The following is a 27,517-nucleotide window of genomic DNA, read 5'->3' as shown; positions in this document are numbered from 1 at the left end:
GTGGAGCCGGTGCGGAGTTCTGGGGGCTCTCGGGAAGAAAGTTAGGGGATGCCTAGGGGTGGGGGCGGGACCCGAGCGGTCGGCCGGAGGGTGGGGACAGGGCCGCGGGGGTGCAGGGTAGGGCGCGGGGAGGGGGTCTGGGCGAGTCTGGGCGCGAGGGCGGTGCAAGCTGCGGGGAGGCGCAGCCCCGGAAGGTGTGAGCGAGCGGCAGGCGAGTGTGAATGCGAGTGTGTGCGCGCCGGAGCTCTCCGGGTTCTGCGAGGCGCGCGGGTGTCAGCTTGCAGCAGGGCTCCTCCCTCCGGCCCCCCTGGCCCGCGCGCCGGTCCCTCCTCCCTTTCCCCGCTCGCCCCTCCCCGGCGGGCCAGGCGCTGGGACACCCCGGCGGAGCAGGCGGCGGCGGCAGCGAGTTGGGGAGCCCCGGGCTCCGCGCTGCCGGTGGGGCCCGAGCCGAGCCGCCCCCGCCCCGGCCCGGCCGCGCCGGCCCAGCTTCCCTCCGGGCCACGCCCTGTCAAACTTTGTTGCTGCGGCCGCCGCGGCGGCGAGCGGAGCGGGCCGGCCAGCGGGAGGGAGGGAGGGGCGGGCGCCGGGCCGGGCGCGGGCGGCGAGGGGCTCCGAGAGCGGCGGCCCCGGCCCGCGGCCCCACCATGCCCCAGCTCGGCGGCGGCGGCGGCGGGGGAGGCGCCGGCGGCGGCGGCTCGGGCGCCGGGGCGGCCGGCGGAGGGGATGACCTCGGGGCCAACGACGAGCTGATCCCCTTCCAGGACGAGGGGGGCGAGGAGCAGGAGCCGAGCAGCGACAGCGCCTCGGCGCAGCGGGACCTGGACGAAGTCAAGTCGTCCCTGGTTAACGAGTCGGAGAACCAGAGCAGCAGCTCGGACTCGGAGGTGAGGAGGCTTCCGCGGCCGCCCCGGGGGACCCCAGCCCCGCGCTCGCTCACCCGCCTTCGCCTTTGTGTCTCCTCCGTAGGCGGAGAGGCGTCCGCAGCCCGCCCGGGACGCTTTCCAGAAGCCGCGGGACTATTTTGCCGAAGGTAAGTGCCGGCCCCGGCAGCCCCCACTCCCGGCCCCGCGGCGCTCGGGGCTTCATCTCCGGCCGATCTCGGTACCCCTTACCCCCGTGGCCGTGCCCCTGCCCCTGCTCTCCGCCCCTGTCGGCCTCAGCAGTCCTGGGGCGCGCGTGGGGGGCGCTCTGGTCTCCGGTCCCCACTCCGGGTCCCCAGCCGCGGCGCTGTCCCGGGGACCCCGACCTTACCCCCTCCTTGGTCTTGCCCGCAGTGAGAAGGCCCCAGGACGGCGCGTTCTTTAAGGGTCCCCCCTACCCTGGGTACCCGTTCCTGATGATACCGGACCTGAGCAGCCCGTACCTCCCCAACGGACCCCTGTCTCCGGGAGGAGCGCGCACGGTGAGTGCCCGTCCCGCTGCGCCGGGGCGGGTGGGCGGCCGGGGCCCGCGAGATGCGCCCCCGGGCTCGGCGACAGGGTGGGGGATGGGGGATGGGGCCGTCCCGTGAGGATCCTGGGCAGAACTTGCTTACGGGGTTGAACTACTCTGGCGGTCGAGGGTTAGGCTGCTCTAGGCAGTGCCTGCATGAAAGGAAAGTGCCTTTACATGCTCCCCTTTTGCTGGGGAGCGGCTTTGGGGTCCACTTCTGGGGTCCTCCTTGGTCTCCAGAATTCTTTGCCCGCACTAAAGGGAAACTTGGATTTGTGCCGGTTGGGCGGGGGTGTGTGTGTGTGTGTGTGGGGTCTCGCTTCCTTCCTGGAAATCGGTCAGCTTTCCCTGGCAGTTGGGCAGTGGGGCCGGGGGAGCAGGGTTGGCGACGCTGCCCCACGACTCCAGTTTCGCTGGGCGGCTGTGAGTTCGTTCCTAAGAAACCCAGTATTCGTGGCGGGTTATTCACACACACCCCTCCCCACCCCCAGCCCTCGCGCGGGGGCCTCAACTTTTCTGTAGAGCTCGGGATTTTAAACTCGCCGAGATGATTTCGAGGGCGAATCGAGGCATTCTTCAAGTTGAGGAACTTGGCTTTTTCGCCCTTTGTTGCCGGCTTTTCTCATTTAAAGCGAGCGCTGCGACACTTTAAACCTGTTAATGGGCGCGCATTGTGTGCTGCGCGCTGGCATTTAGAGCCGTGATTAAGCAAATTGACCGGGCCCCAGACGACGTGCAAATGAGGGCGGATTCCTTCGCCCCCTCCCTGGCTCTAACTCCCGCCCCCCGCGTCGCGAGGGGCACAGCCCGGGGCTGGCCAGGCTTTTTTGTCCCCTGAGTTGCCACCCCACCCGAGGGCCCGCTGCCCAGGTGCTAGGTCCGGTGGCAGATCTTGAGTGAACACCTGCCTACTATGCGCCAGGCTCTTGCGCGCTGCTGCTTGGGCGCCTGCACGCCGTAGTGGTTCACTTTGCTCCCTGCCCGGTTTCCCAGTGCCCGCCAGTTCGTGCTGTTGTTGATTCGGGGTGGAAGGTGTTTGGCGCCTTAAGAGCTGACCCGACAAACTCACTTTATGCTCAAGTTGTCCTTAAATAATAATCATAGTTAAAGGGCTGCCTGGGAAACGCTGGTGCTGAATGGACCATCCCTGCCGTCATGGTACAGTGGTCGGTGGAGAGTGGAGACATCTGCCGCCGGTTCAGTGGGGCCGCTCTGCCGGCCGGTTGGGGTGTGGGAGTGGAGGTTGGGGACTCTGGCCAACCGAGAGCAGAGTGGAGCCGCACAGCCCTCTCCTTTCAAGCAGGGAAGACCCTGCACCTTTGGCCCTGCCTTGGTGCATCCTGGGAACTCCCGAATGTAAGTCCTGAATATGAGCTGGATGCGGGCATCTGGCTGTTGCTTTTTCTCATTCATGTTAAAAGAAAAATGTGTGAGTAAAAGTTGAGCAAAACAAACTGCAGTAACGTCGTTCAGGTTTTCACAGATTCTCTTCCGTGTCCGCAGATGTGGCTCAGTTCTGAAAGTTTTAGTAGGGTTTCTGTACGTGTGTGTGTGAAAAGGTAGGTCACTACACTATCAGAGTCCCTTTTCTCCATTTTACCTTTAGTTGTCTGGGAAAAGGAGTTTGGCTTTTCTGTGAGTCAGCACCGATCCATGTCCTGGTGCAGGTAAAGTCGCCAGAAATGTTCCAAATATGACTAATTCTTTCACTCAAGCTAGCTATTCCTTTCCCCTTTCTCACCAGGGCATTTTGATTCTTCCTCTTTGAATGGTGACGACTGCCAGTCTTCATATGCTGCTCTTCCCCTCCCCCTCAGGAGCCCAAATGGGACAGATTTTGTTTGTGTCAGTCCCCTACTTTCTTTTACCATCTTCTACCACCCTTCCTTCTTTCTACCATCTTACATGTACTTTTGACTAAGAGCTTCCAAAGGCTGCTTCTTTTTGGTACTGGCTATTCCTGATTACTGCATCCAGGCCTGCATGGGATTTTTGGAGCCCTCCTTGAGGAAGCCAGCCTTTCCCCTCTGCATGCTTTTGACTGTCCCTGCTCATTCCTGCAGTTGTTCCCTGCCTGAGCCCATGTCACTGTCCTCCTTTTTGAGCCTCCAAGAACACTCACCCTCTCCCTGTTGATCCTTCATACGGGACCTAGTATGTCCTGCCTCACTCTCCTGTTTCCATCTTGCCTCCCTGATGAATTGCCCTTGCAGAAAAGTAAGTTCAATGCCCCCATTGTTTCTGTGCCCCTTATGTGTCTGTCATGGTATTTTGACCTGCCTGGTTACAAAGTTTACTGAAGTTTCCTGCCGTTAGATCAGCTCAGTAGAACCTGCTAATTTGACTCTATCCTTGGGCGTCAATGACTGTTAGGAAAGCAAGGGAGGAAACACTTAAGCACTTGATTGTCTGGACTGTAGGACTGAGATGATGCTTTTCCTTTGGATGATTATATTAATGTGATTAATGATTATATTAATGTGATACTGTAGGCAAACTATAGGTGCAGACAGTGGGCCTCTGTAGGGGTCCCTGCCTGGTAAAAGGAATGTATTGATAGAGAGATATGGGGGGGAGAAGGGGGAGGAAGGTGGCTGAAGGGTGAGGGGGGTGGTGGATTCTATGATCTGGTCTCTCTTTTAGCAGCCTAAGTCTTTTTTGGTTTTGCATCTAAGTTTCACAACCTTAGTCCTTGCTGCTCTAAGGCCTATAAGTGGTATAAAATTGGGTGACCTTAGTTCTCTTACACCCTAACACTTTCTGGAAATACCAGGCCAGAGGCAAACGTGAGGTTTGGCTGGAGCGTTCTCAGGGTATTAATTGACCCTAGGAATAGTATTAATTGACTCTAGGAATAGCAGCAGGGCTCCAGCACCCTCACCCACTGGCAAAATTCCTTCTGGGACAACTGGGGGCCGGCCAGTCCTCCAGTCTGGCCATCTCCTCCCCGTTCATTACCTTTGCCCTCCACTCTGGTTTGGCTGGGAGGCTGGGAAGTGGCCTCTTCCTGAGGCTCTTTAGAGAAGAGGTCCCCTTAACCCGGGGTGTGTGCCAAGCCTCCGAGCCGTGATTCATTCTCATCTGGAGCTCTGGGGACCCTGTGGCCTGTGAAGAGAGGAATAACGGCCACAAATCACTTTTCACTCCTTCCAGTAGTCACACGAAATTATACATTCATTCATGAAAAGGCTTCACCAGTTCACTAAACCACCTTGGTGCTGTTGACTAGAATTTGGTTAGGAAAATGTAAGTCAGCACAGAAGAAAGCAGATGTCAAAAATAGTTGGACTAATCAGAACCACAAAGAAAATGCAGCTTGTGGTTCAGCGAGTGAGCAGCAAAGTGACAGGCGTTTGACCGTGACCACAGTGTGAGTGCTAATGACATTTTGGAAAAGAGCACTTCCAGGTAGGGTTGCTGAGGAAATCTATAGTTTGGGGTCCAGTGTATACATTTTAGAGCTGCCTTTGTGCAGCTCAAGCACCAAGTTATTCATAGATTTCTCAGACCATCACAACTCAGATTTCTGTAGGAAATTACTCTGTCCTCCACACAAGTCCTTCGCATCCCACTGCTTCCCATGGGCAGTCCTGCTGATATCCTGGGTGCTCCTGTTTCCTTCCTGACACAAAGGAGTCCAAGCAGAAATCTTTGTGTACGTATAGAGACGTTTTCTGGTTTTTAGGAGTTGTATGTAAAAGCCAAGTATTGATAAAACCTCTTCTTTTGGAAGATCGGTATAAACATGCTGCTTTTGGGAAAGTTCTTTTAAGCCATTTCATCTAAATATAACTTCTGTTCTATTTTTCTCTAAATATAACTCAGGGTTTAATGAGGGCTTTTCACATGGAATGAGCATTTACGAGGGCCTTGCCTGCATTGCTGAAGTTTTGGCACTTAGATTTCTGGGGTGACAATTGATGACAAACTCTGTGGAGGGACTCAAACCCTGTCAGTCCTTTTTCTTTGGGTGGGTGGATCTGACAGAGAATACCTGCTTGCTCTTGTTACAATTTTGGAGAGGTTTAGGGTGGTCTCATTCTTTAGTGATCTTACTTCTGGGGAATCTTGAAAAAGTAGGCCAGCACATGTACACACACACACACACACACACACACACACACACACACACACACACACGTCTAACCTTCAATACAGAGTGTTCCAGCCTTTACAGTGATGTGTAAAGTTACCCCAAAAAATTGTGGCATAAAAAGGAATTTAAATGATTAACTCATTGGAAAATGCATAATGTAAAGATCCTATCTTTCAACTTAAGAGTCCATTTTTACTTGCTAAAACTGGGGAAATTCAGATTGGCATCCTTAAGATAAAAGTCATAACGCGGGCTTCCCTGGTGGTGCAGTGGTTGAGAGTCCGCCTGCCGATGCAGGGGACGCGGTTTCGTGCCCCGGTCCGGGAGGATCCCACGTGCCGCGGAGCGGCTGCGCCCATGAGCCATGGCCGCTGAGCCTGCGCGTCCAGAGCCTGTGCTCCGCAACGGGAGAGGCCACAGCAGTGGGAGGCCCGCGTACCGCAAAAAAAAAAAAAAAAGTCATAACGCCTTGACTTCCTCTATTTATTGTAGGCCTATCATGGGCAATGACTAAGGGACTGTGGGAGTTAGGCTGAATTAGACCCAGCTTTGCCCTGAAGGACCTAAAAATCGAGTTAGGAAGAAGTGATGTTAGTACCAACAACTATAACAGGAAGTCCACGTTAAGAGTCAATACAATTCAGAGAAGAATTTTCAGAATAAAAAGAAAAATTGTCTTGGGCTGGCATGGTCAAGGAGGGCAGGTAAAGGAAGTTGTTTTAGACTAGTCCCTGAAACTCATCACTCTTTAATTCAAAGTAATTTTTGTTAACTATAAAAAAATTTGAACAGTACAAAGGTATTTAGAGTGAAAAGCGGAAGTCCTGCACGTACATCTGAAGGTAGAAGCCAGCACAGGGAGAGCAAAGGCATGGAGTGGGGTAGAAGTTCAGGGCCATTTGGGATAATGCAAGTTTTTCCATTTGCCTGGAAGGGTAAGGGGCCAGACCTTGAATGCCAGTGAAGGAATCTGGCCTTATTCAAGAAGTAGCAGAGTACCATCCAAAGTTCTGCTGGGAAATAATGTGACTCGTACATGTGCTTAAAAGGATAATAGTGATTGTGGGCAGAGGACCTGGGAGGAGCTAGAATGCTTGGGAGACTCGCAGGAGGCCAGGGGCGAGGTGAAAGGGGCTTAAGAGTATCTGAATGGAAAGGAAGGGTAGCATGAGGGAGACTGGCAGGGTTGCTTGAGTTTGCATGGGAAGAGGTGGTGGATTGGATGGAAGGGAGGGAGGGAGGGAGAAAGGGGCTGATGTCGCAGTCAACTCCTGGTGTCTGAGCCTGGGAGACGGGGTGTGACTTCTGGCAAGTGGGGCCCTGGCCCTCCATCTTTGCCTCCCCAGTGCTGGACAGATGCTTATGAACTGTTGTAGCAATAACAGCCCACGCGGTCTGTCAGAGGGTCTCACTTAGAGGAACTGCTCTGTCTCGTTGGAGAGGCACTGGGTTTGAGGGGATATTGAGGGAATAGTTGAAGCTTCAGCAACAGGATGATGCAAGGGAGCAGGAGAAGAAAGGAAGGGGTGCTCAGAGCAGAGAAGTCACTGAGGGAGGATGGGAAGGGGTCTCTGCCGAGGTGGGAGGAGAGCTTAGGGACTGCAACTGCACGGAAGCTGGAGGGGAGGGAAGGGGGCGGGTGTTCCTTAGTGTCAGATGCCACAGAGAGAGGGGAGAAGAGGACTGAGGACTCAAAAGGAGCTTTGGGAATTCACTAATCAGGAAGTAATTGGTGCCTGCAGAGAGCAGTATTCCAGGCAAGTGATGATGAGAACGGTAGGTAGGCAGAGATGCTAGCCTCAGGCTTCTTCGTCGGGTGTCGAGGTGCTGTAACCAGGACTGGTCCTGCCGTGTGGCCCGTCCCTCACTCCTCAGCCAGAACCCACACCAGACTCCCACACATGCGAGCAGCCTCCTGCCTTACACATTTCACTTTCTATCTCCCGTAACCTGGAAGGTGCTGGAAAACCAGACTCTGGGCAACCCATTTAAGAAGATGGGCTGTGGCAAAGAGAGGGATGGGAAGGGCTGCAGGCTCCGGAGACAGTCCATGTAGGATGCTGGAGTGGGAGCTTGTTTGTACTAGCGGTAGGGTAGGGTGGAGGGTAAATGGGGAGGAAGAGGAGGAAGAGATGAGATTGAGAGCTTCCGGACGAAGGCAGTGTTCTTCCCTCATAGATGGAGATGCTCCGTGGCTCCACCCACCAACAGTAGGTATTGTTCTCTCGACTCTGCGGGTGAGCCCAAGCGGGTGAGCCCAAGCGTTGAAGAAGGGGATGTAGAAAAAAAACGCAGAGGTGGAGTTGCAGAAATCGAGGGGGAATGCATTGGTTGTCTAGATGACTTTGGGATTATCAGTGAAAACCAAGAGCAAGTTGGCTGGGGTTTTGTTGGCAGTAGGGAGACCACAGGCCCTTCCTCTGTACCCAGTTACAAAGCCAAACTTGTTGGGAACCTTTTAGCTACATGTGAATAATGAGATGTTTGTGCATTGATTGAAAGATATGACACACTTGGGAAATTTTTCCTCTTTTTATTGTCTAGAGCTGGCTGACTTTGAAGGGGGATAGAGGTGAGGATCAAAACACAGCTCATTTTCAGTCAGGGACAGATGTTGGCATGTGTTAAGTTATTGGGGATGGGAAAGGACTGGGAAAAAAAAGCATGTAGAGAATTGCCCCATATTGGCTAATCTAATAATGTATTTTTAGAGGAGGTTTTTATAAGTCCCATGTGTTACTGTTCTCTCCCAAACTGGATTGGATTTAGGGAGCAGTGAAATAATTGCAGTTTCCAAAACCTTGGCATTTGGGAATGAAGGGACATGGGGGGAGTGAAGGGGGCTTGCCTTTTCCTCTATACTGTGTGTGCCGCCCAGGGAACAACTCTGGGGCACTGGGCAGCTCCTTTCTGAGATGCTGAGTTATCCCTCGATCACCAGGTAGCTTTAAGGTTCTAAAGGTTTTAGGTTCAGAATCCTAAGTCTTTCCTTTTCATTATGTGTACAGCCTACAGATTTTCTTGGGAAAATGACCTTTTAGTTTACAAATACATTTCAAAGTTTGAAAATTAAATCATAAGGATGTTTTCCTGAACATGACCCTTTTCATGAGATTTTGTGGAAGTAGTAAGGGACGATAACTCCAGTCACCTGGAGCTCTCAGGACAGGCAATGAAGTCACACATACACTTTCAAACTGTTACAGCAGTTTAGAAATCTGTTCCATTCAAGAGGAGGAACAAGACTGCAAGTGTTCACCCCAATTGTGGAAAATAAGTGTAAACAAAAAATTCACAAAAGAAACTACGAACGCCTACTACTTATGTGAAACTATGTTCAGCCTCCCAGGTAGTCAGAAATGTTCATAAAGATAAGCACTATTTTTTGGCCACCAAATTAACAAAGGTTTTGTCTTACTGAGACTGTTCAGTGCTGGCAAATGTACGGTGAACTGGGTGCTCTTAGTTGCTGTTCCTGAAGGGTGTTGACAGCCCACTGCATTGGGAAAGCACTTGGCAATGCTTGCTAAAACCTTAACATTTGTCATTGCTTCTGACCTAAGGAAGTAGATACTTGCTATTCCCATTTTGCTGCTGGGCAGACCGACTGGTAGAGGTCAAGTATCTTGTTCAGGGTCACGCAACTAGTCATCGACAGCACAGAGATTTTAACTTGGTTGTGAGTGCCAAGGCTGGGTCTTCCCATTTCACCCTTGTGGCTTTCCACGCATGCCTGATGTCACTAGCTCCTCCCCCTCTTGGGAGAAGGGCAGCTGACCTTTGTCTCCCAGTTCAGAAATCCTGACGTGAGTTACCAGTCAGGGTGGAGGGCAGGTAGATTTGTTCCAACTTTACAAATCGGACCTGGGAAGGTACCTTCCCAAATAAACAGTTGTGTAAGTGAGTGAGCGGCTTTGGTTGAAGTTCTTCGTCCAGTGCTATCTGTGCTCTACAGGCATCAAATAACCTTTAGGTGGCGGCCCCAGGAATTTTACCGCCACGTTACCTTCCTTCAGAGAAAAAGTGGTTGTCTGTTAACAGAGACATGAACTTTTCTGAACTGGGGGACTGTTTTTTCCTGTTGAGATCAGTGAGGTTGGAAGAATACACAAATGTGTCTTTGGGGTGGAAGGAGGTGGGAGGGGCAGGCTTGCTCGCTACCCCTGCAATTTGGATTACAACGTAGTTTGGTTGACAAACCAAGCTCTGGTGACCAAGTATGCAAATATTATTTCCTTATTGTGCGTTTTATAAAACATTTTATAAATTGGTTGCTTTTGTTAAAGTTCTTTATAAGTTAAAAATAAGTCCCAATCACCTGTAACTCTGAGTAAATTGACTGTTAAAGAAATAAATACTAGATTTTTACAGAGAATTGCAGAGAATGTGTTAGTCCCCACCACCACCCCTTTTCTGTGTGTGTGTGTGTGTGTGTGTGTGTGTGTGTGTGTGTGTGTGTGTGTGTAAGATGGTTTGAAATTAGGAATCAGGTAATTTGATACCTTTTTATTCACTTACCAAATTTATCTTCCAGGTGGTCTCTTTCTGAAAACAGTAGCATGGTGGAAAGAGTAATAAGGGGCTTCCAAGTCTGGTTAATAGAAGTTGGGGAGGCGCTGGGGGTCCTATCTAAGCCCTATTGGAGATCTGTGTATTACAAGGCATTAATCTTGGCGAGATTAACGTGGATGGGGCTGTTATTTGTAGGAATATCTATAGAAAGTGTGTTGTGTGGAAAAACAAAGATGTAAATATGAGATAGTAACTGTGATTAAGAAATAGATGGATCTGATGATAAGGAAGAAAAGCAAAAGAAGTAGGAATGAGCAGTATGAAAAGTTAAGTTTATGATTGACATGTACACACTACTGTATTTAAAATAAATAACCAACAAGAAAAAAAAAAGAAAAGAAAAGCTGATCAATTTACGAGTCCAGATTTGTTGGCAGTAGTGATTTCTGATATTTTTAGGACTATACTGTTTCCGTAAATTCCAAAGATTATATACCAGAGTCACTAGAGTCAGCTGGATTTATAAGACATACCTTCTAGGAGTGCATTGGGGGTTTCTCCCTGAGTTTCTTGTGCAGGGGACTCCACATGGGTACCCTGCAGCCCTCCGAGCTGGAAGGGACCATCCAGCTCACGCCAGTGGTGAGAAACACAAGCTCAGGGAGATCGTAGGCTTGCCCAAGATCAATTATGAGTGATGGAAACAGGACTAGAGCTCAGCTGCACCCCCTGGAGCTTTACCCTCTCCACTACTCAGGGAGATCGACAGCAACCCTGGCAGAAAGCCATGCTATGGAGAAAATGCATCTCAAAGTATTTCTTTATTAAACTAGAACACCTGACCCATGATAAATGATTCATAGACATTTGTTGAATGTCGACAGCATGAATATTTAAACATCAATATTTAAAAAAAACAGCCTTGTAGGCATCTGCAGTGGTCCAGGGTGCTGTATCACACCATTTACAACTGTTACCACATCTGATAGTACCACCTCTGTTTTATCCACGAGGAAGCTGAGCCTGAGAGAGTAAGCGAGGGTTCCAGAGACACCTCTCCAGAAGGTTGTAAAGCCATCGTTCCAATCACAATGCTGCAATTTCCCCTCTACTGAAAGTGGACGGCCAAATTAATGTGAAAATGCCATTTGGAGCAAGATAACAAAGAAATGGTGTGTGAACAAAAAGTGACTAATGAGTAACATCTCTGCATTCATTCTTTTCAGTGGCCTTCCCAGCCCTTTAACAGGAGGAACTTGTAGTCACTGCTTCTGCCTGGGGTAGACTCAGAGCCTTAATGGTTGGTGTCTTCATAGTTTCAGAGATGGTATTTGTTGCGATCTTAATCTTCCTTTGCTTTTCTGTGCTGTGCAGCTCCATGTAATCTGTTTTTCCCCTTCAGTTTCCCTTGTGTTTTCCTCTGACATCTTGAGGTACTAAACTTGGATCTTAGTTAGATACCACAATATGCAATATTGGTATATGCATCTGTTGACTTGGTCTACTGCCTACTTCCACTCCTGACCAGCCCCACTTGCTTGTTGTACATGTGTGAATATTAGTTTGTATGTAAATTAGATACAGTCATTGCTAATTAATCATATCATCTATTTAAATATTTCCAGACGGGATACATAGAGGAGAGGTATAGCGGGAGTCTTAGAGATTCGTGAGATGAAAACACTTCGTACTTCTACTTTACAACATAAGCGTTTCTGTTAATAAAGTGATTGTCGGGGAGAGAGACATTGGTCTGAAGCTTTGGAGTGGGAAAGAGATCATCCTCATGGGCATGTTCCCGGGCCTCCTAAGGAAAGTTAATGCAGGAAGAGGAGGGGATGGTGAGAAAGTCCAGAGATGGGGAGAACACCTTAGTAAGCTGCTCCTTTGAGCTTGCACCAAAAGAGAGGAGAGAGGAATGGTGGAGAGAAGCCCGAGGCTTGAGGGGTAGAAAAGCATACTCCACTGACCAGCGATATTTGTGGCTAAGAGGTCTGGGACTAGGATTTGGCCACAGTCAGGCCTTGGACCCTAGCCCAGCCATGGTCTGGCTGTGTACCCCTGTGCCCTAGGGCCCTCTTAGGCAAAATGGGGATAGTGGTAGTGTTTGAAGGTCACTGAATTACATTTTGGCTGAATGGACTGTGTTTTAAAACCAGGATTTTTCCAAGGCTAAAACTAAATATCATAGGATGAATCTTTGAGATACAGAAAGAAATCAGAAATGTCATCAAAATAATTTACAGTATAATTACAACTTGATTAAGATGTTTAGTGACCAAAAAAATTTTTTAAACACATTTTTAAAAATAAATTTATTTATTTACCTTTGGCTGCATCGGGTCTTCGTTGCTGCATGGCCTTTCTCTAGTTGTGGGGAGCGGGGGTCTCTCTTTGCTGCCGTGCACGGGCTTCTCATTGTGGTGGCTTCTCGTTGCGGAGCACGGGCTCTAGGCGCATGGGCTTCAGTAGTTGTGTCATGTGGGCTCAGTAGTTGTGGTTCATCGGCTCTAGAGCGCAGGCTTAGTAGTTGGGGTGCACGGGCTTAGTTGCTCTACGGCATGTGGGATCTCCACAGAAAAAGGCTTGAACCTGTGTCGCCTGCATTGGCAGGTGGTTTCTTAACCACTGTGCTACCAGGGAAGCCCTCAAATGTCTTTTGAAGTAAAAAAAAAAAACATTAAAAAATTTTGCTGGGGCTGGGGGGTGTCTGGAATGGCTCCAAGACCTGTGTTATACTTAGTTGTCATGTATCTTTAGTCTCCCTCAGTCTAGAACAGTTTTCTTTTTTTTAAGATTTATTTATACATTTTATATTTTATTATTGCTGCTTTGGGTCTTTGTTGCTGCACACGGGCTTTCTCTAGTTGCGGCGAGCGGGGGCTACTCTTCGTTGCAGTGTGTGGGCTTCACATCGTGGTGGCTTCTCTTGTTGCAGAGCACAGGCTCTAGGCGTGCGGGCTTCAGTAGTTGTAGCACACGGGCTTCAGTAGTTGTGGATCGCAGGCTCTAGAGCACAGGCTCAGTAGTTGTGGCGCACGGGCTTAGTTGCTCCGCGGCACATGGGATCTTCCCGGACCAGGGCTTGAACCCGTGTCCCCTGCATTGGCAGGCGGATTCTTAACCACTGCGCCACCAGGGAAGTCGTAGAACAGTTTTGTTTCGTTTTTTTTTGCGGTAGGTGGGCCTCTCACTGTTGTGGCCTCTCCCGCTGCGGAGCATAGGCTCCTGACGCGCAGGCTCAGCGGCCATGGCTCACGAGCGCAGCAGCTCCGCGGCCTGTGGGATCTTCCCGGACCGGGGCACGAACCCGTGTCCCCTGTATCGGCAGGCGGACTCTCAACCACTGCGCCACCAGGGAAGCCCCAGCACAGTTTTTTGATCTGTCTCTTGTGTTGACTTTTTAAGAATACAAGCCATTTATTTTGTAGGACCTTGAACTTTTTTTTTTTAATGATGTTTCTTCAAGTAGATTCAGGTTGTTTATTTTGAGCTACAAAACTGCATAATTGATGCAGCATTGATGTCTTTTTCAATGCTTCTCCTAAGCGGTGCCGTCTGTTTTTCCCCATTATAGGTGGTGTTAATTTTGATCACTTGGTTAAAAGTTGGTCTATCAGATTTCTCCAAGAGAGTTACTATTTTTCCTTTTTGTAATTAACAAGTGTCTTATGGGGAGATACTTTGAGACTATGTAGATATCCCGTTTCTCATCAAACTTTCGCCTGCTGGTTTTAGCATCTACTGATGTATTTTGCCAGAAACAGTTATCACTGTGGTAGTGGCCAGACTGGTGGTCAGATATTTTTGTTTTATTTGTTTATTTTTGCATTTTTTAGTTGAAGTATAGTTGCTGTACAATATTATGTAAGCTACAGGTGTACAGTGTACCAATTCACAATTTTTAGAGGTTATACTCCATTTATACTTATTATAAAATATGGGCTCTACTCCCTGTGTTGTATAATATATCCTTGTAGTTTATTTTATACACAGTGTTTTGTACCTCTTAATTCCCTACCCCTATATTGCCCTCCCCCTTTCCCTTTCCCTGCTGGTAACCACTAGTTTGTTCTCTATATCTGAGAGTTTGCTTCTTTGTTATATTCACTAGTTTGCTGTATGTTTTAGATTCCACATATAAGTGATATCATACAGTATTTGTCTTTCTCTGACTTATTTCACTTAACAATAATGCCCTTCAAGTCCATCCATGTTTCTGCAAATGGCAAAATTTTGTTTTTCTTTATGGCTGAGTAATATTGTGTGTGTGTGTGTGTGTGTGTGTGTGTGTGTGTGTTGGTCACATTTTTAAAGTTTGACATTTTAACACAGGAACAATTTCTCAGCTCTATGAGTTGCTAGATTATTTCTGTTCTCTATAGCATATTTGTGAATACTGAATAAGATGAAGGAACAAGATATTTTTGGTCCTTTTTAAAAGATAATAGTTTGTTCTTCACAGTTTTTGTGGCAGCATCAATCAATGATTAATCAAGAAATTACGGTACATGATTTTGAAATCTTGTGAAATATTGAGGTCGCAGAGTTTACATTCTGTTCTGTGTTCTTCATAGGATGTAAAGAACTTCCTAGTTAGGATTTTTAGGTTTTTATCTGATGACTGGAGTTTCTCACTGTCTGTCTGGATTTGGTTAAATGCAATCCCAGGGTTTCTTTAAACATGTTTTTCTGTCCCCTGTAGTTCTTGAAAATCATTAGCTGGATTTAGATTCTTGATCAAGCTTCAAGGTTCTCTCTCTCTTCTTTATTATTTTATTTTTTATCTTTTTGGTTCTGTAAATTGACTTTTATAGACTTTATTTTACTTTTTAACTTATTTTTGCAAGACTCATTCATAGATGTTGTCCTTACACTGTGAGACACTTAAGGTCTGGTTGTCTCTCTGTGATATTAACAGCCACTGAAGATCATCACCCACATCCATTGCTTCCTGAGCAGTTTCAAAATGGCGATAGTCTATGTGTATCATTACTTCTTCATCTATCAGCTGTAATTTTTTTTTTTTTTTTTTTTTTTGCGGTATGCGGGCCTCTCCCGTTGCGGAGCACAGGCTCCGGACGCTCAGGCTGAGTGGCCATGGCTCACGGGCCCAGCCGCTCTGCGGCATGTGGGATCTTCCCAGACGGCGGCACGGACCCGCGTCCCCTGCATCGGCAGGCGGACTCTCAACCGCTGCGCCACCAGGGAAGCCCTGTAATATTTTTTAAAAGAGAAACTACCCCTCGGGACTTCCACGGTGGTCCAGTGGCTAAGACTCTGCCCTTCCAATGCAGGGGGCCCAGGTTTGGTCCCTGGTCAGGGAACTAGATTCCACATGTCACAACTAAGTGTTTGAATGCCGCAACTAAAGATCCTATGTGCCACAACTAAGACCTGGCACAGCCAAATAAATAAATAAATATTAAAAAAAGAAAGAAACTACCCCTCATCAACTATTAGTTACCTGAGATCAGAGGTCAGCAAACTGAGGTCCACAGGCTAAATCCAACCCAATATTTATTTTTGTAATTAAAGTTTTATTGAAACAGCCATGCCCATTCGTTTGCATATTGTCAGTGGCTGCTTTTGCACTGCAAGGGCTGAATCGAGTAGTTGTCAGTGAGGCCATAATTGGCCCACAGAGCTGAAAAGATCTGGCCCTTGACAGAAACAGTTTACTGACCCCTGCTCTAGATGATGTGGAAAAAGCAATTTAAATATTTGATTCTTTCCCCAGTTTTCAGTTGGTTTCCAATTACCCTGCAAAGGTGACCACTGAAGTTATTTCTTAAAATATCGTTACAAATTCATAGACTTAAACCTATTTGGTATGTAGTTCAGTCGATTTACAATTATTATCTTTATTGAAACTCAGATTGCCCCATCTTTAGCCAGTGGGAGCCTCATCAAGATGGCTCCTGAGTCTTTCTGTGTACGCAGTCCTAGTGGTCTTGTGGTCTTTGATGCTTCCCTGATGACTGGTGTGGTTCCAAGTTCATCTTGTGGATTTCCTGCTGCAGACCTGGAACCAGCCACTTCTAGGAGCTCTGCTTCCTTTCAGTGTAATACGTTGTTTAGAGACCATAGTCTGAATGCAAAGGGTGCGTGTATATATAGTTCCTAAAGGTTTATTCCGTTTAATGTATGAGCATACCAGGCAATCAGTAGAATTTAAAAGTAGAATATAATATGCATGTTGTAATTTTAAAACAATCACATTTTTGTTCTAAAAGTATGTAATGTGCTCTATTTTTAATGTACTTTTAGTCTTAATAATGTTAATTAATCCTCCTATTTATTTAGTAATTGTAGTTGTAGATTAGAATTGCTTTCTATGAAATTAACATCTTTCATGCTTATATTTTATTCTTTCAATAAAATATATACATATCTGCTTCTGCCAACTGCTAGCATTTCAACGGATAAAGCTCATAAGATTTCCACTCAGATTACCTGTGGAATGCTTCCATGTTTTTGAAAGGGCACGTTCAGGTAATGACAGCAAAGCCAAACATGCTTCCTTTACTTATTTCTCACATTGTGACACTAATTAGATGGATATGCGGGTCACCTCTGACCACGTGACCATCCATCATGCAGAAGCTCAGGCCTTCCGAAGACCGAAGCCACAGCTGAACAACACGTTTACATTGAATGCTGAGGCCGAGGCCATATTTTTTATATTCCTGGGACCTACTTCATGGTTGCAAAGATAAAAGTTGTACAGGGGCACAAAGAACAACGCCTGGTCCATAGTAAGGACTTCGTTAAGGTAAACTCATCATCAGCTTTGGTGGTCCTGGGTTTTCAGGCCTCCCTAGCCCCTGGGAAATGTAGTCGCTAGTCTCTATATGGTACCATTCCCTGGGCAAGCGCTTATGTTCAGTTTTGGATTGCTGGTTTTCTAGAATCCATATTCTTAGCAATCCTGGCTGTCATATTTCCCTTTCGATTACCATTGCCCCAGCACAGTGCCTTGTACACAAAATCTGTACTGTGTGGATATTGGTTTAATTGCATTTCTCTCTTTTTAATATATTGTATATAATAAAATAAACAGCAAAAACCTGTCTTCCTCCTGGACATTTTTAGACTAACAAGGGAAATCATTTTTCACTTCTGAGACCTTTCAGGGCGTAATCTTCGATACATTGATCTTTGGTGGATTGATCATTTTAATTTTAATTTTTATCAAGATTTTCTCAGTTTTTTCCAGTATTCAGGCTGTACATTCTTTTAAAAATGAAGCAGATTTCTGTGCTGGAGACAGAGTGCCCACTGGTGTGTATCTGTGGACAGTCAGCCCTTCATCTGTGATGCTGGGAGTATGTTAGCAGTTGTGGAAGCCATATGTTTTTAGGCCTTTGCCAAGGAAAATACTTTAGAATTACATTAGCAACTCCAAGGTATTTTGGCTGTTCTGAATGGACACATGATAGTTTTCCAATTACATAAACTAGAGCTTTTGTTTTCTGCTGAACTTTCTTATAGGCTATGGGAACAATAGTGCCTCTATCAGCATTTCCCAGAGTAACATCCAGGGGATGTTAAGAGTTAGTCCTATTGCTTCATTTCTGCAAGGCTTCTGGGGCCTTTAACATGCCAGTGTGCACTGCGAATCTCTTAGAGAGGAGTGTATTACGCAGGATTCCTTGGGCTTATTTGATCAAGGCTTTCCTTGTGCTTGGAATACTACCCTCCACCTGGCGTCCCCCACCCCGTGTATAAGTCTCACTGCATACTCCCTGGCTCCCAGCCTTAGATGTGGCCCTGCTGCAAATGCTCAGCTCCCTGTACTTGACCATGTTTCTTTGCTGGTAAATATGTGGCTTAACAATGACCTGATACACACTTGTCTTCTCTGAAGCCTACCCTCACTGAAGAAGTCGGGGAGTGGGTCCGTTCTGTTCTCTATGGGAATCTCAGCATCAGGCATTTAGAATGGCCCTCCATAAGTATTTGTTGGATGAGTGAAGGGATGTAGACCCCTTTATTTCTGAGTAGCATCTTGCGGAACCAGAGCTCTGCCAAACCCACTTCGGGAACCATAGCTCAGTCTTCATTTTCAGTGTGAATAACTAGAGTTCTGTAGACCTTCATAATGCTACTGAATGTACGCAGTGCATCCAACTAGCAGGGAACTGTCAATACATTTAAAGATGAGGCTCACAGGTGGCCAACAAACACATGCAAAGATGCTCAACATCACTAATTATTAGAGAAATGCAAATCAAAACTACAGTGAGGTATCACCTCACACCAGTCAGAATGGCCATCATCAAAAATCTACAGACAGTAAATGCTGGAGAGGGTGTGGAGAAAAGGGAACCCTCTTGCACTGTTGTTGGGAATGTAAATTGATAACAGCCACTATGGAGATTCCTTAAAAAACTAAAAACAGAACTACCATATGACCCAGCAGTCCTGCTCCCGGGCATATACCCAGAGAAAACCGTAATTCGAAAATATACATGCACCCCAGTGTTCATTGCAGCACTGTTTACAATAGCCAGCTCATGGAAGCAACCTAAATGTCCATCAACAGAGGAATGGGTAAAGAAGATGTGGTACGTATATACAATGGAATATTACTCAGCCATAAAAAGGAACGAAAATTGGGTCATTTGTAGAGACATGGTTGGACATAGAGACTGTCATACAGAGGGAAGTAAGTCAGAAAGAGAAAAACAAATATCGTATCTTAATGCATATATGTGGAATCTGAAAAAATTAGTATAGACGATCTTATTTACAAAGCAGAAATAGAGACACAGACGTAGAGAACAAACGTATGGATACCAAGGGGGAAGAGAGGGTGGTGGGATGAATTGGGAGATTGGGATTGACATATATACACTGTTGATACTATGTATAAAATAGATAACTAATGTATAGCACAGGGAACTCTACTCAGTGCTCTGTAGTGACCTAAATGAGAAGGAAATCCAAAAAAGAGGGAGATATATGTGTTTGTGTAGCCGATTGACTTTGCTGTACAGTATAAACTAACACAATATTGTAAAGCAACTATACTCCAATAAAAATAAATAAATAAATATGAGGTTCAGTGCTTGAAATAACTTGACTCAGTGGCACATGGTGAATCAGGTGGGATTGGAACCTTCTTTTCCTGATACCTGTCCCTGGGCCCAGTACCCACAGGCCGCCTGCAAGTCCCCTCTCAGGTTGTTAGTTACATAAATGGGAACCCGTGTTGAGACTGGTGGGGGAAGGAGAAATCAGATGCCCCTTTGTGTACTCATTAATGCAGGTAGAACAAAAGGCCCAGCTTGGTTTTCAAGTTCAAGTTTGGCTCACATGTGGTCCTCAGTGAAGATTATGATCTCGGATAAATTAAAAACAAATGTTACAGAAGTCGTGATGAGGTAGAAACGGAGTTCAGGATTCTCGTTTTTAAACACTGGGGTAAGCAGAGACCCCTCTTTAAAGCAGACATTCACCTCCCCCTCTTCCACTCTACCTCTCTGCCTATCATTATGATTACTGTTCATTTTCACTTAAATTAGCAAGGCGGGTAGGTGTGTACATGTGGTCTCACGTCAGTGTCCTCGAGTTGGTTCACCAAGCCCCTCGCTTTTCTGAACCAGGCAGACAGACGTTTAGTCAGATCTGCTAACGCATCCAGTGAAAAGGGAATCGCACGTTTGGCAAAAACGCCTCCTTCCTTGGGCAAGACCCCCCAGCAGCCTGCTGCCCCAGGCGGCTCCTTTTCCTCAAGCGTGCTCAAGGCCAGCGTGCGAGGAGGGAGCACACAGGGTCCCCCTGTATTCTTCTCCCGCAGGCCGAGCTCCCGAGCACATTCTTGACTGGAACTGGGAAGTCCTGGGGCCCGGTGAGTTTACGCACTAAATGGGGCTCTGTATGTCTAAGCCAAATTAAGTCTGCGGGCAGCCTTTACAAGCACAGTGACTGCTTTACAGATGTAAGGAAGCTCAAAAGTACTGTGTATGTTCGTAGTCTCAATCCCTGTAAAGTTTCCACGAGCACATTGCAACGGCTCTGTACACGGAAATTTAGTTCCTCTGTTCTCACCCTGCTTACCTCTTCACTCTGTCAAAGCACGTGTCATATTAATGTGTGTGTTTGTGTGTGTGTGTGTGTGTGTGTGTGTGTGTACACATGACTAGTTCTCAACCGGGGGCAATTTTGTCCCCCAGGGGACATTTGACAATGTCTGGAGACATTTTTAGTTGTTACGATTTGGTGGGAGAGGGATACTACTAGCATCTCATGGGTAGATAGAGGACAAGGATGCCGCTAAATATTTTAAAAGGCATGGGGTAGTCCCTCACAACAAAAAATTATCTTGTCCCAAATGTTCATAGTGCTAAGGTTGAAAAACACTGGTGTACAAACACATATCATACCTGAATAAAACCACACACACGTGTGTGTTCACATGCACACATGAATATATGCACACATGTGATTATATGTATATACACATATATGTGCACATACATATATGTCTATGCACACACACATACTTTTTTTTTTTTTTTTGGCGGTACGCGGGCCTCTCACTGTTGTGGCCTCTCCCATTGCGGAGTGCAGGCTCAGCGGCCATGGCTCACGGGCCCAGCCGCTCCGCGGCACGTGGGATCTTCCCGGACCGGGGCACGAACCCGTGTCCCCTGCATCGGCAGGCGGACTCTCAACCACTGCGCCACCAGGGAAGCCCCACATACTTTTTTTTAAGAAGGGACATTAGAGATACTGGTTGGATTTTAGTTACAGTTGAAGAAACTGGGTCCCGGAGAAGCAAAGAGTTACTCACCTCACAGAGCCAGTGAGAAACATAGCAGGGGAATTCCCTGGTGGTTCAGTGGTTAGGACTCCGTGACTTCACTGCCGTGGACACAGGTTCCATCCCTAGTTGAGGAACTAAGATCCTGCAAGCCACGAGGCTGGGCCAAAAAAAAAAAAGAGAGAGAGAGAGAAACATAGCAGGACTGGTACCTGAATTTCTCTTCGTTCTGAACAGTACTTTTTGCAGAGGTAACAGTCTCCTTCTTTGAGTGTTCTGTGTCCCAGAGGAATATTGTGTACATTAACTCATTTAACCCTCAGAATGACCCTGCAGGTGGGGACTGTGGTTATTCCTGCTTTACTCTGGAGGAAATCAAGCCTCAGAGAGGTCAAGATGCTTGCCTGAGGCCACTCAGCCATGCAGGGGCAGGGACTGGTATAGAGATCACATTTGCCCGGCTCTTCCCACCTGGTACCACCTCCCACTGGGCCACGCGGAGGCTCGTGTGAGCTTGAGGGATGTGGCCTGTACAGAGGAGATGCTGAGCGGGGTGACCCGTGGGGCTCTGTCCAGCGGTTGTACTCTGAGGCTCCAGTTTGGAAATGGTTCGTAATGCCTGAGTGCTGTCTCTGAGAAGCCCTGAGCTATGGAACCCACGGAAGTTTAGGTCCCACAGCCCACTGCCTGGTCCACAGCACTGGGTTGGAGGCCTCTGGGGGGAGAGCAGGAATGATGGTGGCAAATCGGTCTGCATGGACCCGGGGAGCTGGGTGGGGCAGGACTGGAGAGGCCCCGATGGGTCTCCTGCCTTCCCCTCCTCTCTCCCTCCTTCCCTGCTCAAGGGAGGCCTGGGGGTTACTAGGAGGTGAGGGGCAGTTGGTGGTAATTACTCACCGTTTGTGCAGACGGTGGGCACGGCTTGGTGCCTTCTGGGATAGAGAGAGGCTGGGGGACTCTTGTCAGAATGTTGTGTGGAGGACCGAGAGGAGAGCAGGCGTTCTGTGGGAAGGAAGAAGGTTCAGAGTCACCTCCTAGGGAGGTCACTTCAGATCCTCAAGTATCCAAAGTATAAACGAGGCACCAGCCGCACTGCCTTTCAAGCTCTGGCTGCGTGGGCAGCAGCTAGAGAGCTGGCGGCCACGACATCTGCCCAGCAGCTCCCTCAGCCTGTCCTCAGGATCTGACCGGTGAGTGCGCACTTTGCTGCCTTGTCCTCTCTGGCATGGGTGCTCTAGAACGTAGGCAGTCCATTGCCCTCTGTCTGGGACCTCTCTGTCCTTCTGGGTTTGGTGTCTAAGAGACCATCTACAGACTCCATGTGAAGCTGAAACCCATCCAGCGCTCCAGGGTCCGAACTTTCCCGAGGGCTGTCTCAGCACTTTTTAGACGTGTTTTGTTGTGGGAAGATAAGAACCTGTGTAAAAATAATGCCTTCCCTAACCCTGTGCTGAGAGAGGTTTGAGGACAGAGAGAAAGCCCCCATTGCAAGTCCTGAGGAAAAATCATTGCGTTGGAATTGTATAGGTCAGGCTGGAGTAGTTTGGAGAGATGATAAAGTTTCCTGTCTCCTTGCGGGGAAAAAAAACACTCTGGGGTTTTCTGCTCTCGATGTTTCTTTCATTCGCATGTCCTTCTTTAATGGAATGGTATGGTGCCTCTCTGTAAGTGGATATGTGAGCAGAGCAGCATGCTAATTTCTCTCTCAGTCAGGCCTGCCGTGAGACCTGGTTCTTTGGAGATGGTCCAAAACCAAATAGCCACAGCTCACCTGCCGTAGGGCCTCCTGGCACCGGAACCCCCGCCATGCCTTTCTGTCTCTCCTTGGAAGGTGGCCCTCCACCCTAACAAAGATCTCCGTTACGGAAGGACCTCGCCTTTCAATCTCCGTCTCTGGTACAAATTGTCTTCCCTTGGGCGAGTTTCTGTCTCCGTGTCGGCTGTGAGGATGTGGAAGCACAGTCGGGCTTTGTGGTGGAGGAGGGCTTTGCAGCGCCCTGGAAGGTGGGATTCAGCCTTGTATACGTGAGTAGCAGCAGGCTGTCTCTTCGGGAAAAGGGGATTTTCCTGGAACGAGAGAGAGGCTGGTGCCCGAGACCAGAAACTCTTCCTGGTGTTTCTGCAGCCTCTGCAGCTTCTTCTGGCCTCATGGTCCTTTCGAATGGCCTATAAGGCAGCCCTGGAGCCTGTTCTCCTGGAGCAGCTCTGATTCCCTGAGCTCCTGCACCAACCACTGACCCTCCGGACCCTGGTCTGCACCTCTTTTGTGGTCCAAAGAGCCACACCTTGCCCCTCGTGGGGCTCGGCCGCTGGGGGCTTCTCAGGAAGCAGTGGGCAGATGCCCGCCCCGCTTTGGCTTTTCCTCACTCTTTACGTCACCGTCATTGTCTGTGTGCAGAGATTCTGCAGTGATGGTCTCTGCACAAAGAGCCCTGCAGGCCAAGAAGGGTACAGGTAGCTGCCTGCACTTCCGAGATCTTGTGGGGTATGAAGGGAGTCAGGTTTGGCTGTTCCTACTGCTTTCCACATCAGGGCCTGTCCTCCGACTAGTTTTGGGGCTGGGCCCTTTGCCATCAGAGAAGGGAGAGCCCTGAGGAAATTAAAGATCTTATTCAGGCTTTCTTGGCCCAAGGCCTGTGGAAACCTTGATGAAAGGGATGCTTAGGGAGAAGTGGGACATCTGGCTACTCTCCAAGGCCCCTCACAGCAGGCCTGGGCCTGGACCAGGTATCCTGCCGGCCATGCTGCTCTGGCAGCCTCCTCCTGCCACGTCGGCCAGTTTGCTTCTGCCCCTCAAAGTCCTTCTTTGCTTACTTTCTCCATCGGCTGCTTATGGGGGCCAGCTTCCTCCCAGAGCGTCTCTGGTGCTTCCCTGGTGTCGCAGCTCACTCCTCCCTAGGTGCTCTGAGTGATGGTCGCTTGGTTTCTGGGGTTTGGAGCCTGCTTGCCGTCCCAAGGAGAGCTTTGCTGAGTATTCGCACGTGCCCAGATGGACCCGGGGACACCGCCACATGAGGGAGGAAAGGTGTTACTTGCCATGTCCGATCTCTAGCCAACACTTTTCTCCCCTACCTAGAGTCTGTGTTGTTGATTTTTTTTCTTTTTCATATTAAAAAATAATAACAGTTCTACACGTTTTAACACATATAGGTTCATGTAAATAGACTTGTGTAATTCCACCACTACAGTTCCAAACCCCTAAAAACTCTGTGCCGCAACCCCTCTGTGGTCATGCTCTCCCACCCACCTCTTTTCCTGGCCACCACTGCTCTGTCCTCCGACGTGCTCCCCAAAGATCTGTGGTCCATGTTAACTGTATCTTCCCATAAATTTCACTGGTACCTACTGCCGTAAGATAAGAGCATGAAAATGAAGTCCACTCTTCGGAAAGCCTTCCACCTTCCTTTGCTTTTGCACTTTATCATGACTGTGCTGAGCCCTGACACCTCCTGAGCACTTCTGCAATACGGACAAGTCAGCATTAACCCGGCCCTCTTCCTTCCCACCTTCAGCCGTGCTTGCACGTCAGCATTTTGTATCTATTGCATCCCGGTTTTCCTGCTCATCGTAAGAACACCTCCCTTAGCCCAGTGCTTCAAAATTATGTGTAATAGGAAGAAACAGACGAAGTCTAAGTTTAAAAGAATGCTGTCTGTAACAATAACCCTCAGCTGGAGATTGCCAAGGGAGAAAGGGTTGGAAAAAAGTGCACAGGAAACTCTTGACATTGGATTTGAGCCCATCTTTTATTTTTGAAGTCTTGGTACATCTTTTTTTTTTTTTTTTTTTTAAGTTAAGAGGATTAATTTTATTCCAGAACATCATTTGTAAGTCATTTGTAGCAAGAACCCACAAATCATTCCTGTTTAATTGGAGTAAGACAGGGTGTGGTTGTCAAGGTCGGTCTGGGCTCCCCAAGCCCGTGTGGAAGAATTAGGGCCACAGATGTGTTCTGTCAGCTCCCAGACATATGAATGCCCTTCCTGGGCTGGCTTTGGGGAACTTGCCAGTATCCTTCTAGCTAAGGATTTACCAACCACCTTGCCCTCAGAAAAAACTTCTACTTCCCCTGCCCGTATCCTTTTGAGTACTGTGACAGCTTTGACTCACAGAGAGGTTTTTCTCATTTAATTAAGTGTTGACTCCAGAGTCTCCAGGATAAGTTCCAGTTGCCCAGTTTCCTGGTAAGTTTTCAGGTTCTCCGGTGGTTTGGAAGCGTGAATGAGCTCGAGATATTTTTTAGGGTAAATAAAGTCTGTAAAATGTGATTTGGGTGCTTGGTTTTCGGTGCCAGGACGTGAAGTGATTGGCCCTTGTCAGAGGGGAACAGAGGACAGTCTGAAGGCTGTAGTTTTCTTTAAGGTGGGTTCTGAGCTGTGAGCGAGGGGAGATGTGCCCAGGTGCGGGGGGCTGGTTTCCTGAGCTCCAGGCTCTCCCTTTGGCCCAGGCCTTGCCCGCCTACCTCCTGGGATGCCTGCCTCCAGGGATTGGATGGTTGACTGTGCAGAGAGGGGACGACTTCCGTGTGCAGAGAATGAATACACCCCTGTTGTCGTGGTCTTTGTGGGGAGCCAGGTTAACGTGTGAAGCACGTGGGACAGACAGCAGGTCCCGATTTGTACCCTTGTGCAGATTCAGCCTGTGTGAAAAGGTGAGAACGATGTTCCACACTGTGGGCTGAGGGTTTGTGGTGATTCACTTGGGCAGAGGCGGGTTGCACTCCGGGTCAGCCCCTTGGCCAGGTTGGTGCCAGGACCCTGGCCTGAGAGCAGGAGCCAGAGCTGGAGGGGCACTGGGCCTGGCCAGGTCCTTACAGGGAGAACTCAGGCTCCTGGGTCAGCCTCCCGGGTGGGAGCCAGGGGAGCAGTCCCACATGGGAGACTGAGGCCGAGGGTCTAACTAGGCAGACTCAGCAAGGCAAGCCAGTGGTGGACCCACAGGCCTGGGGGACTGCCCTCAGAAACAGGTTTGGAGATCAGAGCCGTGAGTGCCCATAAGATTGAGAATTACTGACCCATCAGAATTCCAGGGAACTGTGGTTTTTCTGAATGTTCACGTGCTTAACCCCTGTGCCCAGAATCTCTAGATTATGGGGTCCTGGAACATGTATTATTAAGAGCTCCCTTTTAGGGGCTTCCCTGGTGGAGCAGTGGTTGAGAGAGCCCGCCTGCCAATGCAGGGGACGCGGGTTCGTGCCCCGGTCCGGGAAGATCCCACATGCCTCGGAGCATCTGGGCCCGTGAGCCATGGCAGCTGAGCCTGCGCGTCTGGAGCCTGTGCTCCACAACGGGAGGGGCCACAACAGTGAGAGGCCCGCGTACCGCAAAAAAAAAGAGCTTCCTTTTAAATGTTGTTGCACAGCTCATGTTGAGACCCCCTGCCTCGGGCAGCAGTGGGGTCCGGAGGCTGCTCTGTGGGTACAGACAGAAGCCGGGCCCAGGTGGACAGTGAGATAACAACAAAGTGGGGAGTGCCTTACCCAAACCAGGCCACCCCTTCTTAAATCCCTGATTCACAGAGCAGCGGTCCTCACGCTTTCTTGGTCTCTGCAGATGTATCATCTCCTCTGTTTCTAGCTGAACAGTATGGTTTCAGCCCAGCATGGAACAAGCCTTCCCGTGCTCTTTTGTCCTCGTGGAAGACACTCTTGTTTCTCCTTTAAGATCGTCTCCGAGGTTGCTTTGGGGGTGGTGTCTTGATCCCCTGCTCCCTGTATGCACCCCAGCCGGGGTACTTCTCACTTTAACAGCTGTCTGCTTGTTTCTGGTATGAGACTGGGCTTCTGGAGGTCTAAGTCTTGGTTTCTGGTTCATCTTTGAGTTCCTGGCACGTTAAGAGCTTCGTAACCAAAGCTTATGGAATTAATGTTTTCACGAAATGGCAAAAGGCATTTTAAACTCCCTCCCCTCTTTGCCACCGTCCCCCTGTTCATCAGCATTACTCATCCGCTCACACCCAGCAAAGGCGGCTGTAGCTGAGCCTGAGAAACCAGCCCCAGGCGGCCCCCAGCACGCTCCTGAGAACCACTAAGATAAACACAGAACGCACTCTCGCCGAACTCCGAGAGGGAAAGGCCTTCAAAGGTCATAGGGTCCAGAGGCTCTCGACCCGGGCTGCACATTAGAATCATCTGGGGAGCTTTTAGCAAATGCTCGTGCCCAGCACCCACCCCTAGAGATTTTGGTTCAGCTGGTCTGGGGTGGGACCCGTGCTTGGGTGGAATTTTCTTAAAGCTCACTGAATGTTTGAACGAAAGGATTAAAAAGGTCTCTGAGCGAGTTGATGGCTCCCCAAAAGCCCATAGGCTGGTGGTAAATTCGCCAACAGTGACCGCTGGATTCCCTAGGCCCCTCCATCATCCAGTCCTGTCATTCTTGATGACAGACTCGGCCTTGATCATTCCTCCTGCCCAGGGACCAGAAGCCAACTCGGAACAGAATCTAATTTCAAACTGATGAGTGGCACGTAAGAAGACGGGGTATGATGGGCTCTGAATTATGGCCTCCTTTTTTCAAGCCATATATTTGAGTCTGAATATTAATTTGCTAGGGCTGCTGTCACAGAGTGCCACAAACTGGTTGGCTTAAACAACAGAAATTTATTGTGTCACAGTTCTGGAGACTAGAAGTGTGACAACAAGGTGTGAGCAAGGTTGATTCCTTCTGAGTCTGTGAGGGAAGGATCTGTCCCAGGCTTCTCTCCTTGGC

The 27,517-nt window shown here is 48.6% G+C and overlaps 1 protein-coding gene across 1 annotated transcript in view; it reads left to right on the top strand.

The window, feature by feature from the left end:
• The first annotated feature begins 201 nt into the window (after nucleotides 1-201).
• The window catches only part of TCF7L1 (transcription factor 7 like 1), a 160,274-nt gene continuing 132,958 nt past the window's right edge, over nucleotides 202-27,517 (top strand). Inside the window, exons 1-3 of the mRNA XM_079941383.1 lie at nucleotides 202-884; nucleotides 967-1,030; nucleotides 1,275-1,402. Coding sequence (XP_079797509.1) covers nucleotides 222-884; nucleotides 967-1,030; nucleotides 1,275-1,402 — 855 coding nt within the window. The 5' untranslated portion in view covers nucleotides 202-221. The remainder of the gene's footprint in view (nucleotides 885-966; nucleotides 1,031-1,274; nucleotides 1,403-27,517) is intronic.

Source organism: Stenella coeruleoalba (assembly GCF_951394435.1).
Source record: "Stenella coeruleoalba genome assembly, chromosome: 13".
Lineage (NCBI taxonomy): Eukaryota > Metazoa > Chordata > Mammalia > Artiodactyla > Delphinidae > Stenella > Stenella coeruleoalba.
This window is presented reverse-complemented; position numbering and strand designations above follow the sequence as displayed.